This window comes from Salvelinus alpinus, chromosome 10 (genome assembly GCF_045679555.1).
Source record: "Salvelinus alpinus chromosome 10, SLU_Salpinus.1, whole genome shotgun sequence".
Taxonomy (NCBI): Eukaryota; Metazoa; Chordata; class Actinopteri; order Salmoniformes; family Salmonidae; genus Salvelinus; species Salvelinus alpinus.
The window spans coordinates 70,763,404-70,782,632 of NC_092095.1; the positions used below are offsets into that span (position 1 = coordinate 70,763,404).

The 19,229-nt window shown below is 44.1% G+C and overlaps 1 protein-coding gene across 1 annotated transcript in view; it reads left to right on the forward strand.

Annotated features, from left to right (window-relative positions):
* The first annotated feature begins 497 nt into the window (after positions 1–497).
* Positions 498–19,229, forward strand: part of LOC139532793 (UPF0524 protein C3orf70 homolog A) — a 34,007-nt gene continuing 15,275 nt past the window's right edge. Inside the window, exon 1 of the mRNA XM_071330843.1 lies at positions 498–821. Coding sequence (XP_071186944.1) covers positions 647–821 — 175 coding nt within the window. The 5' untranslated portion in view covers positions 498–646. The remainder of the gene's footprint in view (positions 822–19,229) is intronic.

The following is a 19,229-nucleotide window of genomic DNA, read 5'->3' on the forward strand; positions in this document are numbered from 1 at the left end:
TGCTTCTGATTCAAATTATAGGCTTTGTTTACATGATTACTTTCATCTGAATCAGTCATGATTTCGGAGGAAAGGCTATTACAGCCAAAAATGAGGACAATAGACTAAATATCGGACTTCCTTTATGGCTGAGCCGAACTGGAGAGAGAGAAAGAGAGAGGAGGAGGGGATAGCCTAAGAGGAAGGAAACGGCGAGGGCTTCATCAACAGACAGAGGAGTCTCTTGTCAGGCTGATAGAAGGCTGGCTATATCAAATGAAAGCCTGACACGGGACACGCCACGGAAATCTCTCTGGCTGAGATAACCTAGTCGACGTTTACAGAAAATAATTCCAGCGGCTGGAGATCCAGATGTTTACGTAAAACAAGCTGTCAATCGTTCTTGGAACTGGAACTTTCATCGCATTTTGATTCTCTCTGTGCTGCTTGGGGGGGGGGGGGTGGCTACAACGGTGCCGCTACAACGGTGCCACATTTAACTCGTTTGCGTCACGCTTTGGAGTTTCCTCCCTGGTTAGACATTTGGCGTTTGCTGAGGTTTTGGGACCAAAACCGAAATTCCACACCATTTTTGGCTGGTGGGCTAAAGCTGCGTTCTCTGATGGGTTACATGGCGTGCGTTTGATCCTGGGGTGCGCGCTGCGCGATGGCCGCGTCGGGCGGACGGAAGAGCGAGAAGTTGGACGAGGCACAGGCGTTGGCCCGGAGCTGCGCGGGGAGACCGGACTTTCTCCCGTGCGACGGACTGTCCATCTGCGCAACACACAGCCACGGGAAGTGCTTCAAGCTCCACTGGTGCTGCCACTTGGGATGGTGTCACTGTAAGTAGCTTTGCTTAAAGCCCGTCGATGTCTCCCCCTTCTCTGGGTTCTCCATGTGCTTAGCTGTGCTCCCCTCACTCCCTGGTTGGAAGAAGAAATTCAATGTCTATAAATAGCCTGTTATATGGTCATGTTTACAAGAATAGCAGCCTAGCAGCCTATTGTTTGACTTCAGACAATTATACTGCCCTACCAAGCAAAAAGACAGTAACTGCTCATAGCGTGGAACTGAGAAAAATAGCTTTAATTTACGTTGGTTTCACAGTAACTTTATGCAGTTACTGCCAACATGACCCCTATTTTCTCCAAAACACAATAGAGGCAGGATACTTGTCCACATGATTAAGCATGTATTTAATGTAGCAATAATGACATTAACTCATTTTCGACCAAATGAGCAATTACTGCCTTTTTGCCCTCGTCCGTTTTTGTTGGCTTGTTGGAAACCAGACGTCCATCCCTTTAGCTGGATGGGACAAGTCACCACAGACATTCTGATTTGATAGACTACATATTTAAATGCACAGCCTAAATTCAGCTGATTAAAACCAGTAGCAGGCTAGAATATTGTTCCTAGTTATTCAATGTTGGCTCAGTGGTTCAGACAGACAGGCAGGCAGACAGACAGACAGACAGACAGACAGACAGACAGACAGACAGACAGACAGACAGACAGACAGACAGAGTGTGTAAGACAGACAGACAGACACGGACACACACGCACAGTATGATGAACCTCCCCCAGTGTACCATTCATGGACTGTCACCCTCACAGCTGGAAGCTGCTGATAGAGAGAGAATGAATGATGGTAACGATACTGAATTAATTCAACCTCTTATTCATCAACAGACCATGTCTGTCTTCCAGCTCAGCCTCAGCAGTGGGCTACGGAGATGACTAATAGACTACACTGTCTTACCATTTATAAGAATCTCATGACCACGTCTCCAAGAATTCAGACAGGACTGCCAGACTAGAGTACTGAGGATCTTTGTCTGGACCTTGATGTTATAAGCTACATTTGGCTCTCTCTACACCAAAATATGTTTTTGGGCAACAAACTTGTTTCTCTGCACTACACCAGACATTGCTGAAGGTATTATCTGGTTTCTCTGCACTACAACAGCTGGTGTATGATGAAGGTATTATTACATTGTTAATAATGTATTACAACACTACAACACCAAGTAGTGAAACTGTGTGAAGTTACACTCAGCCACCAGTAGAGGGCAGGCTCACTTCCTCACTGTCTGAAAGACCAGGTTACACGTGGTAAAAACAGGTGATAGAAGACCAAGCCAATACTGAGGGATAGAGAGAGCCTGTGTGTGTGTGTGTGTGTACATGTGTGTGTTGTGCGGTTGTGTGTGTGTGCGTGCCCAACATCCCCACTACACCTAATCATCAGACACACTGAACTTTATCAAGCGTCTACTGTACCTTCAGCAGCAAAGTGTTTGGAGTAAATATTACACTTTCAAAGGAGTGTCTGGAACTGTATCTGTCTAGACTAGCACCCATTAGAGTAGCATGTCTGGAACTGTATCTGTCTAGACTAGCACCCATTAGAGTAGCATGTCTGGAACTGTATCTGTCTAGACTAGCACCCATTAGAGTAGCATGTCTGGAACTGTATCTGTCTAGACTAGCACCCATTAGAGTAGCATGTCTGGAACTGTATCTGTCTAGACTAGCACCCATTAGAGTAGCATGTCTGGAACTGTATCTGTCTAGACTAGCACCCATTAGAGTAGCATGTCTGGAACTGTATCTGTCTAGACTAGCACCCATTAGAGTAGCATGTCTGGAACTGTATCTGTCTAGACTAGCCCCCATTAGAGTAGCATGTCTGGAACTGTATCTGTCTAGACTAGCACCCATTAGAGTAGCATGTCTGGAACTGTATCTGTCTAGACTAGCACCCATTAGAGTAGCATGTCTGGAACTGTATCTGTCTAGACTAGCACCCATTAGAGTAGCATGTCTGGAACTGTATCTGTCTAGACTAGCACCCATTAGAGTAGCATGTCTGGAACTGTATCTGTCTAGACTAGCACCCATTAGAGTAGAATGTCTGGAACTGTATCTGTCTAGACTAGCACCCATTAGAGTAGCATGTCTGGAACTGTATCTGTCTAGACTAGCACCCATTAGAGTAGCATGTCTGGAACTGTATCTGTCTAGACTAGCACCCATTAGAGTAGCATGTCTGGAACTGTATCTGTCTAGACTAGCACCCATTAGAGTAGAATGTCTGGAACTGTATCTGTCTAGACTAGCACCCATTAGAGTAGCATGTCTGGAACTGTATCTGTCTAGACTAGCACCCATTAGAGTAGCATGTCTGGAACTGTATCTGTCTAGACTAGCACCCATTAGAGTAGCATGTCTGGAACTGTATCTGTCTAGACTAGCACCCATTAGAGTAGCATGTCTGGAACTGTATCTGTCTAGACTAGCACCCATTAGAGTAGCATGGAGACTGAGTCCCAGAGAGTGTTTAGTTTTACTCAGTCAACTAGGGAGGGAGGGAGGGAGGGAGGGAGGGAGGGAGGGAGTGAGGAAGGGAGGGGAGGGAGGAAGAGGAGGGAGTGTTTAACCAGGGACCACAATGTGTGTGTGTGTGTGTGTGTGTGTGTGTGTGTGTGTGTGTGTGTGTGTGTGTGTGTGTGTGTGTGTGTGTGTGTGTGTGCGTCCGTGCCCGTGCGTCTTTGTCCATATGTATGTATGTTTTGGAGTAGTGAGACCCTAGAAAAGCCTGTGAAATGTGTTGTCAGTCAGTTTCCTGTATCAGTAACACAGTCATCAGTCCTGCCTCTTGACTTCACAGTACTGCTCAGTAACTGGTTGCTGCGTGGCTGTCAGCCTACATTCTCTGTAATGCTCCTCCATTCTCCTTTTGCTGCATTGTTATTGTGATGGGTAAAGTCAAGCAGGCCTGTATCTCCGGGCCGGCCGCCAAAACAACATTGAATTTGTGTCAAGCTTAAGTGACAGAGGATGGCATTTCAAAAAGTATCTCACAGTCAGACTGTATTCTATAGCCTGAACACACTAATGTTATACACAGAACACCAACACACAGCTCTCTGTGGGCTGACTGACTCTGGGCTGACCGACTCTGGGCTGACCGACTCTGGGCTGACCGACTCTGGGCTGACTGACTCTGGGCTGACTGTCTCTGGGCTGACTGTCTCTGGGCTGACTGACTCTGGGCTGACTGACTCTGGGCTGACTGACTCTGGGCTGACTGACTCTGGGCTGACTGACTCTGGGCTGACTGACTCTGGGCTGACTGTCTCTGGGCTGACTGTCTCTGGGCTGACTGTCTCTGGGCTGACTGACTCTGGTCTGACCGACTCTGGGCTGACCGACTGGGCTGACTGACTCTGGGCTGACTGACTCTGGGCTGAGTGATCACTGACAGGACAGTCTCTGGGCGGAGTGATCACTGAGAGGACAGTCTCTGGGCTGAGTGATCACTGAGAGGACAGTCTCTGGGCTGAGTGATCACTGAGAGAACAGGCAGAGAGGGGTCAGCCTCAGAAGTTATAGGTCAGCTGCCACTTGACCTCTCTGGTCCGTCAAGCCCTATCAAACCATCCGGCCCGTTGCCATTTGTGATCCCTCCACACCCAACCTCCGTCTCCTCCCATCCTAGATGATTCAGACCCTGCTGTCAGCATTAACAGAGGTATCCCACTGGGGGAAAGGAGGTATGGCAACAGCTCTCTCTCTCTCTCCTCCTATGGAAACAAACAGTGCTGAGGCTGTTACAGCCGTGTTTCCATCACCTCCACTGTTCATATTATATGAAGAGTGTCTATAGTTCTCCCGCCGCCGCCACCGCTGTTATACATAATATTATATGAAGAGTGTCTATAGTTCTCCCACCGCCGCCGCCGCTGTTATACATAATATTATATGAAGAGTGTCTATAGTTCTCCCACCACCGCCGCTGTTATACATAATATTATATGAAGAGTGTCTATAGTTCTCCCGCCGCCGCCACCGCTGTTATACATAATATTATATGAAGAGTGTCTATAGTTCTCCCACCGCCGCCGCCGCTGTTATACATAATATTATATGAAGAGTGTCTATAGTTCTCCCGCCGCCGCCACCGTTGTTATACATAATATTATATGAAGAGTGTCTATAGTTCTCCCACCGCCGCCGCCGCTGTTATACATAATATTATATGAAGAGTGTCTATAGTTCTCCCACCTCCGCCGCCGCTGTTATACATAATATTATATGAAGAGTGTCTATAGTTCTCCCACCGCCGCCGCCGCTGTTATACATAATATTATATGAAGAGTGTCTATAGTTCTCCCACCGCCGCCGCCGCTGTTATACATAATATTATATGAAGAGTGTCTATAGTTCTCCCACCGCCGCCGCCGCTGTTATACATAATATTATATGAAGAGTGTCTATAGTTCTCCCACCGCCGCCGCCGCTGTTATACATAATATTATATGAAGAGTGTCTATAGTTCTCCCACCACCGCCGTTGTTATACATAATATTATATGAAGAGTCTCTATAGTTCTCCCACCACCGCCGCTGTTATACATAATATTATATGAAGAGTGTCTATAGTTCTCCCACCGCCGCCGCCGCTGTTATACATAATATTATATGAAGAGTGTCTATAGTTCTCCCACCGCCGCCGCCGCTGTTATACATAATATTATATGAAGAGTGTCTATAGTTCTCCCACCGCCGCCGCCGCTGTTATACATAATATTATATGAAGAGTGTCTATAGTTCTCCCACCTCCGCTGTTATACATAATATTATATGAAGAGTGTCTATAGTTCTCCCACCGCCGCTGTTATACATAATATTATATGAAGAGTGTCTATAGTTCTCCCACCACCGCCGCTGTTATACATAATATTATATGAAGAGTGTCTATAGTTCTCCCACCGCCGCCGCCGCTGTTATACATAATATTATATGAAGAGTGTCTATAGTTCTCCCACCGCCGCCGCCGCTGTTATACATAATATTATATGAAGAGTGTCTATAGTTCTCCCACCTCCGCTGTTATACATAATATTATATGAAGAGTGTCTATAGTTCTCCCACCGCCGCTGTTATACATAATATTATATGAAGAGTGTCTATAGTTCTCCCACCGCCGCCGCCGCTGTTATACATAATATTATATGAAGAGTGTCTATAGTTCTCCCACCGCCCCCGTTGTTATACATAATATTATATGAAGAGTGTCTATAGTTCTCCCAACGCCACCGCTGTTATACATAATATTATATGAAGAGTGTCTATAGTTCTCCCACCGCCGCCGCTGTTATACATAATATTATATGAAGAGTGTCTATAGTTCTCCCACCGCCCCCGTTGTTATACATAATATTATATGAAGAGTGTCTATAGTTCTCCCAACGCCACCGCTGTTATACATAATATTATATGAAGAGTGTCTATAGTTCTCCCACCGCCGCCGTTGTTATACATAATATTATATGAAGAGTGTCTATAGTTCTCCCACCGCCGCCGCCGCTGTTATACATAATATTACATGAAGAGTGTCTATAGTTCTCCCACCGCCGCCGCCGCTGTTATACATAATATTACATGAAGAGTGTCTATAGTTCTCCCACCGCCCCCGTTGTTATACATAATATTATATGAAGAGTGTCTATAGTTCTCCCAACGCCACCGCTGTTATACATAATATTATATGAAGAGTGTCTATAGTTCTCCCACCGCCGCCGTTGTTATACATAATATTATATGAAGAGTGTCTATAGTTCTCCCACCGCCGCCGCTGTTATACATAATATTATATGAAGAGTGTCTATAGTTCTCCCACCGCCCCCGTTGTTATACATAATATTATATGAAGAGTGTCTATAGTTCTCCCACCGCCCCCGTTGTTATACATAATATTATATGAAGAGTGTCTATAGTTCTCCCACCGCCCCCGTTGTTATACATAATATTATATGAAGAGTGTCTATAGTTCTCCCACCGCCGCCGTTGTTATACATAATATTATATGAAGAGTGTCTATAGTTCTCCCACCGCCGCCGCTGTTATACATAATATTATATGAAGAGTGTCTATAGTTCTCCCACCGCCCCCGTTGTTATACATAATATTATATGAAGAGTGTCTATAGTTCTCCCACCGCCCCCGTTGTTATACATAATATTATATGAAGAGTGTCTATAGTTCTCCCACCGCCCCCGTTGTTATACATAATATTATATGAAGAGTGTCTATAGTTCTCCCACCGCCGCCGCTGTTATACATAATATTATATGAAGAGTGTCTATAGTTCTCCCACCGCCGCCGCTGTTATACATAATATTATATGAAGAGTGTCTATAGTTCTCCCACCACCGCCGCTGTTATACATAGTATTATATGAAGAGTGTCTATAGTTCTCCCACCACCGCCGCTGTTATACATAATATTATATGAAGAGTGTCTATAGTTCTCCCACCGCCGCCGCTGTTATACATAATATTATATGAAGAGTATGAAGTGTACATTAGACTGGGGTTATAGTTAATATAGGTCATTAATAATAAACAGGAAGTGTACATTAGACAGGGGTTATAGTTAATATAGGTCATTAATATTAAACAGGAAGTGTACATTAGACCGGGGTTATAGTTAATATAGGTCATTAATAATAAACAGGAAGTGTACATTAGACAGGGGTTATAGTTAATATAGGTCATTAATAATAAACAGGAAGTGTACATTAGACCGGGGTTATAGTTAATATAGGTCATTAATAATAAACAGGAAGTGTACATTAGACAGGGGTTATAGTTAATATAGGTCATTAATAATAAACAGGAAGTGTAAAATAGACAGGGTTATAGTTAATATAAATAATGAATAATGAATACAGCCATGAATAATAAATAGTGAATTAACAGTCTGAGAAGTAATGTGATAATAAACAGGAAGAGACATGATGTCCTCTGGGGGAGCAGGAAATGACACGTGTGTAGTTGTGTACTACTTCCTGCTTGCGTCTACAGGCTTAAAACCACCGTCTGTATGTCGTCATCCCAAATGGCACCCTATTACCTATTTAGTGCACTACCCCACGGGGCTTTTGACTCTGGTCAAAAGTGGGGGGGGGGGTGTATGTGTGTTGAGTGGGGATACCTGTCATCCTCTACATCACATATGTCAGAGTCAAGGCCCGCGAGAAGGTTTTTTACGGCCCCTGGGATGATCTTGATTTATTATTAGAACCGGCCCGCAGACCGCAGCAAGCCGGCAGCCCGCAGATCTTTTACACGCACCAATACTACATTTCCCACAATGCAACGGTGACGCACCGAGCAGTAGGCTGCTTCATTTCAATATTTATTGGCACAGCAGTCGTCAGCATCACAGTAAAATTAACTTTCAGATACCCATCAAAAATGGCAAAACGGAAGGTGGACACTGAGAACCGGGGGTTTCAAACAAGGTGGGAGTCGGAGTATATGTTCACGGAGGTAGCTGGAAAACCTGTGTGTCTTCTGTGTGGAGAAAGTGTGGCGGTACTGAAAGAGTATAATCTGAGACGACATTATGAAACGAAACACGCGGACAAAAACAAGAATATGGACATGGAACAAAGGCTACAAAAGGCAGAGGAATTAAAACGAGGCCTCAAATCTCGACAGGCTCTGTTCAAAAAAGCCAAATCACAAGGCCAGGCTGCTGTCAAGGCCAGTTTTATTTTGGCAGAAGAGATCGCTAAATCAGCCCGGCCATTTGCGGAGGGGGATTTCATCAAAAACTGCATGATTAAAGTTTGTGACGAAGTTTGCCCAGAAAAAAGGCAACTCTTTTTAAATGTGAGTCTGAGCAGAAACACCATTGCCGAGAGAGTAGACCCAGCTGCGCATCCAGGCTGCTCAAACGTTGTCTATGTTTGGCAGCACATACCTGTGTGAACAACTGTTTTCTTTGATGAACCTGAACAAAACATCACACAGAAGTCGACTTACTGCTGAACACCTCCACTCAATTCTGAGGATTTCCTCAGCTCAGAGCCTTACCCCGAACATTGATGAACTTGTGGAAAAGATGGGACACCACCAAGTATCACCCTCAACCTCAAACAAGTGAACATTACTGTGCAATCACATATTTAGAGTTTTTACTCAGTTCAAGTTTAAAAGTTCAAGTTTAATATTTGTTTTCACTGCATGTTACTTCTCCTTAAACAAAGTGTTGTTTTTGATTAATAGATTTTTGCACTTTATTTTATTGTATTTCAATCCAATTATATTTTAAAAATATTTCAGTTGAGTGGATGATAGAAAATTGCTATTATTGTTTTTTTCTTTGAAGTAAATTTAGCCCACTTTTGCTAAAATAGAAAATATAGGCTACTGATGGTGCCTTGAATACCGGTTTCTTTCATTTAATGTTCATGTTATGGGGATTTTTATATAAAGGAAATTTGTCTTTTGTGTCTGTTGAAAATTAAAGATTACTGACAGAGCCATAAGAAAATATTGCTTTATTTATCTGATCATATTGGAATATATTTGTTAGGTTTTCAGTAGGTTCAATTAGGTTCACTAGACTATATGCGTCATTTAAAAAAATTTCAATGAACATTCGAACAGTCCGGCCCTCGGCTTGTAGCTAAATTTTTTATTTGGCCCTCCGTCCATTTGACTTTGACACCCCTGCTCTACATGTACCTGTCATCCTCTACTCTACATGTACCTGTCATCCTCTACATGTACCTGTCATCCTCTACTCTACATGTACCTGTCATCCTCTACTCTACATGTAGCTGTCATCCTCTACTCTACATGTAGCTGTCATCCTCCTCTCTACATGTACCTGTCATCCTCTACTCTACATGTACCTGTCATCCTCTACTCTACATGTAGCTGTCATCCTCTACTCTACATGGAGCTGTCATCCTCTCCACTACATGTTCCTATCATCCTCTACTCTACATGTACCTGTCATCCTCTACATGTTCCTATCATCCTCTACTCTACATGTACCTGTCATCCTCTACATGTACCTGTCATCCTCTACTCTACATGTACCTGTCATCCTCTACTCTACATGTACCTGTCATCCACTACTCTACATGTACCTGTCATCCACTACTCTACATGTACCTGTCATCCTCTACATGTACCTGTCATCCTCTACTCTACATGTACCTGTCATCCTCTACTCTACATGTACCTGTCATCCACTACTCTACATGTACCTGTCATCCTCTACATGTACCTGTCATCCTCTACTCTACATGTACCTGTCATCCTCTACTCTACATGTACCTGTCATCCTCTACTCTACATGTACCTGTCATCCACTACTCTACATGTACCTGTCATCCACTACTCTACATGTACCTGTCATCCTCTACTCTACATGTAGCTGTCATCCTCTACAAGTACCTGTCATCCTCTCCTCTACATGCACCTGTCATCCTCTACATGCACCTGTCATCCTCTACATGTACCTGTCATCCTCTACATGTACCTGTCATCCTCTACTCTACATGTACCTGTCATCCTCTACATGTACCTGTCATCCTCTACTCTACATGTACCTGTCATCCTCTACTCTACAAGTACCTGTCATCCTCTCCTCTACATGTACCTGTCATCCTCTACATCAGGGGTGTCAGAGTCAAGGCCCGCGGGCCACATCCGGCCCACGAGAAGGTTTTTTACGGCCCCTGGGATGATCTTGATTTATTATTAGAACCGGCCCGCAGACCGCAGCAAGCCGGCAGCCCGCAGATCTTTTACACGCACCAATACTACATTTCCCACAATGCAACGGTGACGCACCGAGCAGTAGGCTGCTTCATTTCAATATTTATTGGCACAGCAGTCGTCAGCATCACAGTAAAATTAACTTTCAGATACCCATCAAAAATGGCAAAACGGAAGGTGGACACTGAGAACCGGGGGTTTCAAACAAGGTGGGAGTCGGAGTATATGTTCACGGAGGTAGCTGGAAAACCTGTGTGTCTTCTGTGTGGAGAAAGTGTGGCGGTACTGAAAGAGTATAATCTGAGACGACATTATGAAACGAAACACGCGGACAAAAACAAGAATATGGACATGGAACAAAGGCTACAAAAGGCAGAGGAATTAAAACGAGGCCTCAAATCTCGACAGGCTCTGTTCAAAAAAGCCAAATCACAAGGCCAGGCTGCTGTCAAGGCCAGTTTTATTTTGGCAGAAGAGATCGCTAAATCAGCCCGGCCATTTACGGAGGGGGATTTCATCAAAAACTGCATGATTAAAGTTTGTGACGAAGTTTGCCCAGAAAAAAGGCAACTCTTTTTAAATGTGAGTCTGAGCAGAAACACCATTGCCGAGAGAGTAGACCAGTTGTCCATCAATCTAAAAGAGCAGCTTGTGAAAAAGGGAAAAGATTTCATTGCATATTCCTTGGCTGTGGATGAGAGCACCGACATTTCTGACATTGCCCAGTTGTCAATTTTCATCCGCGGAGTGGACTCCAGCCTAAGCGTGACAGAGGAGTTTTTGGCTTTACGTCCTATGCATGGCACAACTACGGGGCATGATTTGTATGAAGAGGTGTCAAGATGTGTAAATGAGATGGAGCTGCCTTGGGAAAAACTCGTGGGTTTGACAACCGACGGAGCACCTGCGATGTGTGGACACAGGAGCGGACTGGTGGCGAAGATACGGGAAAAGATGCAAGAGGAAAACGCGACAGGTGAGCTGACAGCTTATCATTGTATCATACACCAGGAAGCGTTGTGCGGTAAAGCCTTGAAAATGGAGCATGTAATGAGCATCATCACGCGCACAGTTAACTTTATCAGAGCCAAAGGTTTGAATCACCGCCAGTTCAAGGCATTTCTGACGGAGTTAGAAACGGAGCATGGTGATTTGCCTTATCACACAGAGGTGCGATGGCTACTGTGCAATCACATATTTAGAGTTTTTACTCAGTTCAAGTTTAAAAGTTAAAGTTTAATATTTGTTTTCACTGCATGTTACTTCTCCTTAAACAAAGTGTTGTTTTTGATTAATAGATTTTTGCACTTTATTTTATTGTATTTCAATCCAATTATATTTTAAAAATATTTCAGTTGAGTGGATGATAGAAAATTGCTATTATTGTTTTTTTCTTTGAAGTAAATTTAGCCCACTTTTGCTAAAATAGAAAATATAGGCTACTGATGGTGCCTTGAATACCGGTTTCTTTCATTTAATGTTCATGTTATGGGGATTTTTATATAAAGGAAATTTGTCTTTTGTGTCTGTTGAAAATTAAAGATTACTGACAGAGCCATAAGAAAATATTGCTTTATTTATCTGATCATATTGGAATATATTTGTTAGGTTTTCAGTAGGTTCAATTAGGTTCACTAGACTATATGCGTCATTTAAAAATTTTTCAATGAACATTCGAACAGTCCGGCCCTCGGCTTGTAGCTAAATTTTTTATTTGGCCCTCCGTCCATTTGACTTTGACACCCCTGCTCTACATGTACCTGTCATCCTCTACTCTACATGTATCTGTCATCCTCTACTCTACATGTACCTGTCATCCTCTACTCTACATGTACCTGTCATCCCCTACTCTACATGTACCTGTCATCCACTACTCTACATGTACCTGTCATCCTCTACATGTACCTGTCATCCTCTACTCTACATGTACCTGTCATCCTCTACTCTACATGTACCTGTCATCCACTACTCTACATGTACCTGTCATCCTCTACTCTACATGTACCTGTCATCCTCTACTCTACATGTACCTGTCATCCTCTACATGTACCTGTCATCCTCTACTCTACATGTACCTGTCATCCTCTACTCTACATGTAGCTGTCATCCTCTACTCTACATGTAGCTGTCATCCTCCTCTCTACATGTACCTGTCATCCTCTACTCTACATGTACCTGTCATCCTCTACTCTACATGTAGCTGTCATCCTCTACTCTACATGTAGCTGTCATCCTCTCCACTACATGTTCCTATCATCCTCTACTCTACATGTACCTGTCATCCTCTACATGTTCCTATCATCCTCTACTCTACATGTACCTGTCATCCTCTACATGTACCTGTCATCCTCTACTCTACATGTACCTGTCATCCTCTACTCTACATGTACCTGTCATCCACTACTCTACATGTACCTGTCATCCACTACTCTACATGTACCTGTCATCCTCTACATGTACCTGTCATCCTCTACTCTACATGTACCTGTCATCCTCTACTCTACATGTACCTGTCATCCACTACTCTACATGTACCTGTCATCCTCTACATGTACCTGTCATCCTCTACTCTACATGTACCTGTCATCCTCTACTCTACATGTACCTGTCATCCTCTACTCTACATGTACCTGTCATCCACTACTCTACATGTACCTGTCATCCACTACTCTACATGTACCTGTCATCCTCTACATGTACCTGTCATCCTCTACTCTACATGTAGCTGTCATCCTCTACAAGTACCTGTCATCCTCTCCTCTACATGCACCTGTCATCCTCTACATGCACCTGTCATCCTCTACATGTACCTGTCATCCTCTACATGTACCTGTCATCCTCTACTCTACATGTACCTGTCATCCTCTACATGTACCTGTCATCCTCTACTCTACATGTACCTGTCATCCTCTACTCTACAAGTACCTGTCATCCTCTCCTCTACATGTACCTGTCATCCTCTACATGTACCTGTCATCCTCTACTCTACATGTATCTGTCATCCTCTACTCTACATGTACCTGTCATCCTCTACTCTACATGTACCTGTCATCCACTACTCTACATGTACCTGTCATCCACTACTCTACATGTACCTGTCATCCTCTACATGTACCTGTCATCCTCTACTCTACATGTACCTGTCATCCTCTACTCTACATGTACCTGTCATCCACTACTCTACATGTACCTGTCATCCACTACTCTACATGTACCTGTCATCCTCTACATGTACCTGTCATCCTCTACTCTACATGTAGCTGTCATCCTCTACAAGTACCTGTCATCCTCTCCTCTACATGCACCTGTCATCCTCTACATGTACCTGTCATCCTCTACATGTACCTGTCATCCTCTACTCTACATGTACCTGTCATCCTCTACATGTACCTGTCATCCTCTACAAGTACCTGTCATCCTCTACTCTACATGTACCTGTCATCCTCTACTCTACAAGTACCTGTCATCCTCTCCTCTACATGTACCTGTCATCCTCTACCTGTACCTGTCATCCTCTACTCTACATGTACCTGTCATCCTCTACATGTACCTGTCATCCTCTACTCTACATGTACCTGTATGTAGTCTAGTCCTGGTAGATACTGTATGTAGTCTAGTCCTGGTAGATACTGTACTGTATGTAATCTAGTCCTGTTAGATACTGTATGTAATCTAGTCCTGGTAGATACTGTATGTAGTCTAGTCCTGGTAGATACTGTATGTAGTCTAGTCCTGGTAGATACTGTATGTAGTCTAGTCCTGGTAGATACTGTACTGTATGTAGTCTAGTCCTGGTAGATACTGTATGTAATCTAGTCCTGGTAGATACTGTATGTAGTCTAGTCCTGGTAGATACTGTATGTAGTCTAGTCCTGGTAGATACTGTACTGTATGTAGTCTAGTCCTGGTAGATACTGTATGTAATCTAGTCCTGGTAGATACTGTATGTAGTCTAGTCCTGGTAGACACTGTATGTAGTCTAATCCTGGTAGATACTGTATGTAATCTAGTCCTGGTAGATACTGTATGTAATCTAGTCCTGGTAGATACTGTATGTAATCTAGTCCTGGTAGATACTGTATGTAGTCTAGTCCTGGTAGACACTGTATGTAGTCTAGTCCTGGTAGATACTGTATGTAGTCTAATCCTGGTAGATACTGTATGTAATCTAGTCCTGGTAGATACTGTATGTAGTCTAGTCCTGGTAGATACTGTACTGTATGTAGTCTAGTCCTGGTAGATACTGTATGTAGTCTAGTCCTGGTAGATACTGTATGTAGTCTAGTCCTGGTAGATACTGTATGTAGTCTAGTCCTGGTAGATACTGTACTGTATAAAGTCTAGTCCTGGTAGATACTGTATGTAATCTAGTCCTGGTAGATCCTGTATATAGTCTAGTCCTGGTAGATACTGTATGTAGTCTAGTCCTGGTAGATACTGTATGTAGTCTAGTCCTGGTAGATACTGTATGTAGTCTAGTCCTGGTAGATACTGTATGTAGTCTAGTCCTGGTAGATACTGTATGTAGTCTAGTCCTGGTAGATACTGTACTGTATGTAGTCTAGTCCTGGTAGATACTGTATGTAGTCTAGTCCTGGTAGATACTGTATGTAGTCTAGTCCTGGTAGATACTGTATGTCGTCTAGTCCTGGTAGATACTGTATGTCGTCTAGTCCTGGTAGATACTGTATGTAGTCTAGTCCTGGTAGATACTGTATGTAGTCTAGTCCTGGTAGATACTGTATGTAGTCTAGTCCTGGTAGATACTGTATGTAGTCTAGCCCTAGTAGATACTGTATGTAGTCTAGTCCTGGTAGATACTGTATGTAGTCTAGTCCTGGTAGATACTGTACTGTGTGTAGTCTAGTCCTGGTAGATACTGTATGTAATCTAGTCCTGGTAGATACTGTATGTAATCTAGTCCTGGTAGATACTGTACTGTGTGTAGTCTAGTCCTGGTAGATACTGTATGTAATCTAGTGCTGGTAGATACTGTATGTAATCTAGTCCTGGTAGATACTGTATATAGTCTAGTCCTGGTAGATACTGTATGTAGTCTAGTCCTGGTAGATACTGTACTGTATGTAGTCTAGTCCTGGTAGATACTGTATGTAGTCTAGTCCTGGTAGATACTGTATGTAGTCTAGTCCTGGTAGATACTGTATGTAGTCTAGTCCTGGTAGATACTGTATGTAGTCTAGTCCTGGTAGATACTGTACTGTATGTAGTCTAGTCCTGGTAGATACTGTACTGTGTGTAGTCTAGTCCTGGTAGATACTGTATGTCGTCTAGTCCTGGTAGATACTGTATGTAGTCTAGTCCTGGTAGATACTGTGTGTAGTCTAGTCCTGGTAGATACTGTATGTAGTCTAGTTCTGGTAGATACTGTTTTAACAGTCATTCTAGATGCTCTGTCTTGAGAGGAGCTAGCTACCTCACTGCTAGTGTAGGAAGTATGAATTATTGAACAGACAGAAAGACTGCACTGTCCACACTGACCCAGAACCAAGGGATTACCAAGGAAATTACCCAGAGAACCTAGGACAGGGGTGGGCAACTCCAGTCCTCGGGAGCCTGATTGGTGTCACAGTTTTGCTCCAGCTAACACACCTGACTCCAATAATCACCTAATCATGATCTTCAGTTCAGAATGCAATTAGTTTAATCAGCCGTCTTCGCTAGGGATGGGGGAAGTGGTTGACACCACTTCAGAGGTGAACTTGAACCCAACCTGAGAGCTACACCCTGAGAACTACACTCTGAGAGCTACACCCTGAGAACTACACCCTGAGAACTACACTCTGAGAGCTACACCCTGAGAACTACACTCTGAGAGCTACACTCTGAGAGCTACACTCTGAGAGCTACACCCTGAGAGCTACACTCTGAGAGCTACACCCTGAGAACTACACCCTGAGAGCTACACCCTGAGAGCTACACTCTGAGAGCTACACCCTGAGAGCTACACTCTGAGAGCTACACCCTGAGAACTACACCCTGAGAGCTACACTCTGAGAGCTACACTCTGAGAGCTACACCCTGAGAGCTACACCCTGAGAACTACACCCTGAGAGCTACACCCTGAGAGCTACACCCTGAGAGCTACACCCTGAGAGCTACACCCTGAGAGCTACACTCTGAGAGCTACACCCTGAGAGCTACACTCTGAGAGCTACACCCTGAGAGCTACACCCTGAGAGCTACACTCTGAGAGCTACACTCTGAGAGCTACACCCTGAGAGCTACACCCTGAGAGCTACACCCTGAGAGCTACACTCTGAGAGCTACACCCTGAGAGCTACACCCTGAGAGCTACACTCTGAGAGCTACACTCAGAGCTACACCCTGAGAGCTACACTCTGAGAGCTACACTCTGAGAGCTACACCCTGAGAGCTACACCCTGAAAGCTACACCCTGAGAGCTACACCCTGAGAGCTACACCCTGAGAACTACACTCTGAGAGCTACACCCTGAGAGCTACACCCTGAGAGCTACACTCTGAGAGCTACACTCTGAGAGCTACACTCTGAGAGCTACACCCTGAGAGCTACACCCTGAGAGCTACACTCTGAGAGCTACACCCTGAGAGCTACACCCTGAGAGCTACACTCTGAGAGCTACACTCCGAGAGCTACACCCTGAGAGCTACACCCTGAGAGCTACACCCTGAGAGCTACACTCTGAGAGCTACACCCTGAGAGCTACACCCTGAGAGCTACACTCTGAGAGCTACACTCTGAGAGCTACACCCTGAGAGCTACACTCTGAGAACTACACCCTGAGAGCTACACCCTGAGAGCTACACCCTGAGAGCTACACCCTGAGAGCTACACCCTGAGAGCTACACCCTGAGAGCTACACTCTGAGAGCTACACTCTGAGAGCTACACCCTGAGAGCTACACCCTGAAAGCTACACCCTGAGAGCTACACCCTGAGAGCTACACCCTGAGAACTACACTCTGAGAGCTACACCCTGAAAGCTACACCCTGAGAGCTACACTCTGAGAGCTACACCCTGAGAGCTACACCCTGAGAGCTACACCCTGAGAGCTACACCCTGAGAGCTAGAATAGAAATATATTCATACAGTGTGTATGTCTGTTTCCTTATTAGTCCCTGGAGGCTGGGTTGGAGTGGTTCTATGCATGTTCTCCTCTGCGATTACTCAGAGGGACAGGAAGTGAAACTAGGGCTGAAAATAGGAATGGATTTGGCACTCGTGGTTTTTGTGAATATTTTTTATTAAAAGTAAAAAAAAACTGTGGCCTCATTTTACATTAGAGTGTCTGAAATGTTTCATTCTGAAAACAGTTTTTCTACCCCTCTTCAAAAACAGTGGCCTCATTTTAAATTAGAGTGTCTGAAATGTTTCATTCTGAAAACAGTCACTACACAACTGTAGTTTTATGAAACCTGTAAGATGCAACAATTATGACAGTATTGTAAGTATTTCGGACTGTTTGTACTATACAATATGACATACAATACGTTCTGTCTCTACATGCGCTCCAGAGGTGTTTCCTCAACAACTTAATATGTTGTGTAATGTTCATGACTGTTGTTGAGATGGAAAGGGACCGTTGGTGAAGGACAATCACTCACAGCTAGTGATGTTAGATAGAAAGGGACCGTTGGTGAAGGACAATCACTCACAGCTGGTGATGTTAGAGAGAAAGGGACCGTTGGTGAAGGACAATCACTCACAGCTAGTGATGTTAGATAGAAAGGGACCGTTGGTGAAGGACAATCACTCACAGCTGGTGATGTTAGAGAGAAAGGGACCGTTGGTGAAGGACAATCACTCACAGCTGGTGATGTTAGATAGAAAGGGACCGTTGGTGAAGGACAATCACTCACAGCTAGTGATGTTAGATAGAAAGGGACATGTTGGTGAAGGACAATCACTCACAGCTGGTGATGTTAGATAGAAAGGGACCGTTGGTGAAGGACAATCACTCACAGCTGGTGATGTTAGAGAGAAAGGGACCGTTGGTGAAGGACAATCACTCACAGCTGGTGATGTTAGAGAGACAGGGACCGTTGGTGAAGGACAATCAGTCACAGCTGGTGATGTTAGATAGAAAGGGACCGTTGGTGAAGGACAATCACTCACAGCTGGTGATGTTAGATAGAAAGGGACATGTTGGTGAAGGACAATCACTCACAGCTGGTGATGTTAGATAGAAAGGGACCGTTGGTGAAGGACAATCACTCACAGCTGGTGATGTTAGAGAGACAGGGACCGTTGGTGAAGGACAATCACTCACAGCTGGTGATGTTAGATAGAAAGGGACATGTTGGTGAAGGACAATCAGTCACAGCTGGTGATGTTAGATAGAAAGGGACATGTTGGTGAAGGACAATCAGTCCCAGCTAGTGATGTTAGTCATGTCACCAGATCTGCATATTACTGGGACTTATCTGTTTAATGTCGCTGCCAGAGCCAATAGTGTATGTCATCTCTCATTAGACAGTGCGTATGTATGTGTCAAATCAAAGTTTATTGGGGTGTGCATGTGATTAGCAGAGGTAGATTCCCAGCTGTGCTTGAGAGCTCAGCCTAATCACCTGTAAATGTCTCTAAATACCACCAGTCCCTATGATGCATCTCTTCACAGCATCTCTGTGAATTCATTATTCATGACATAACATCCAATCAG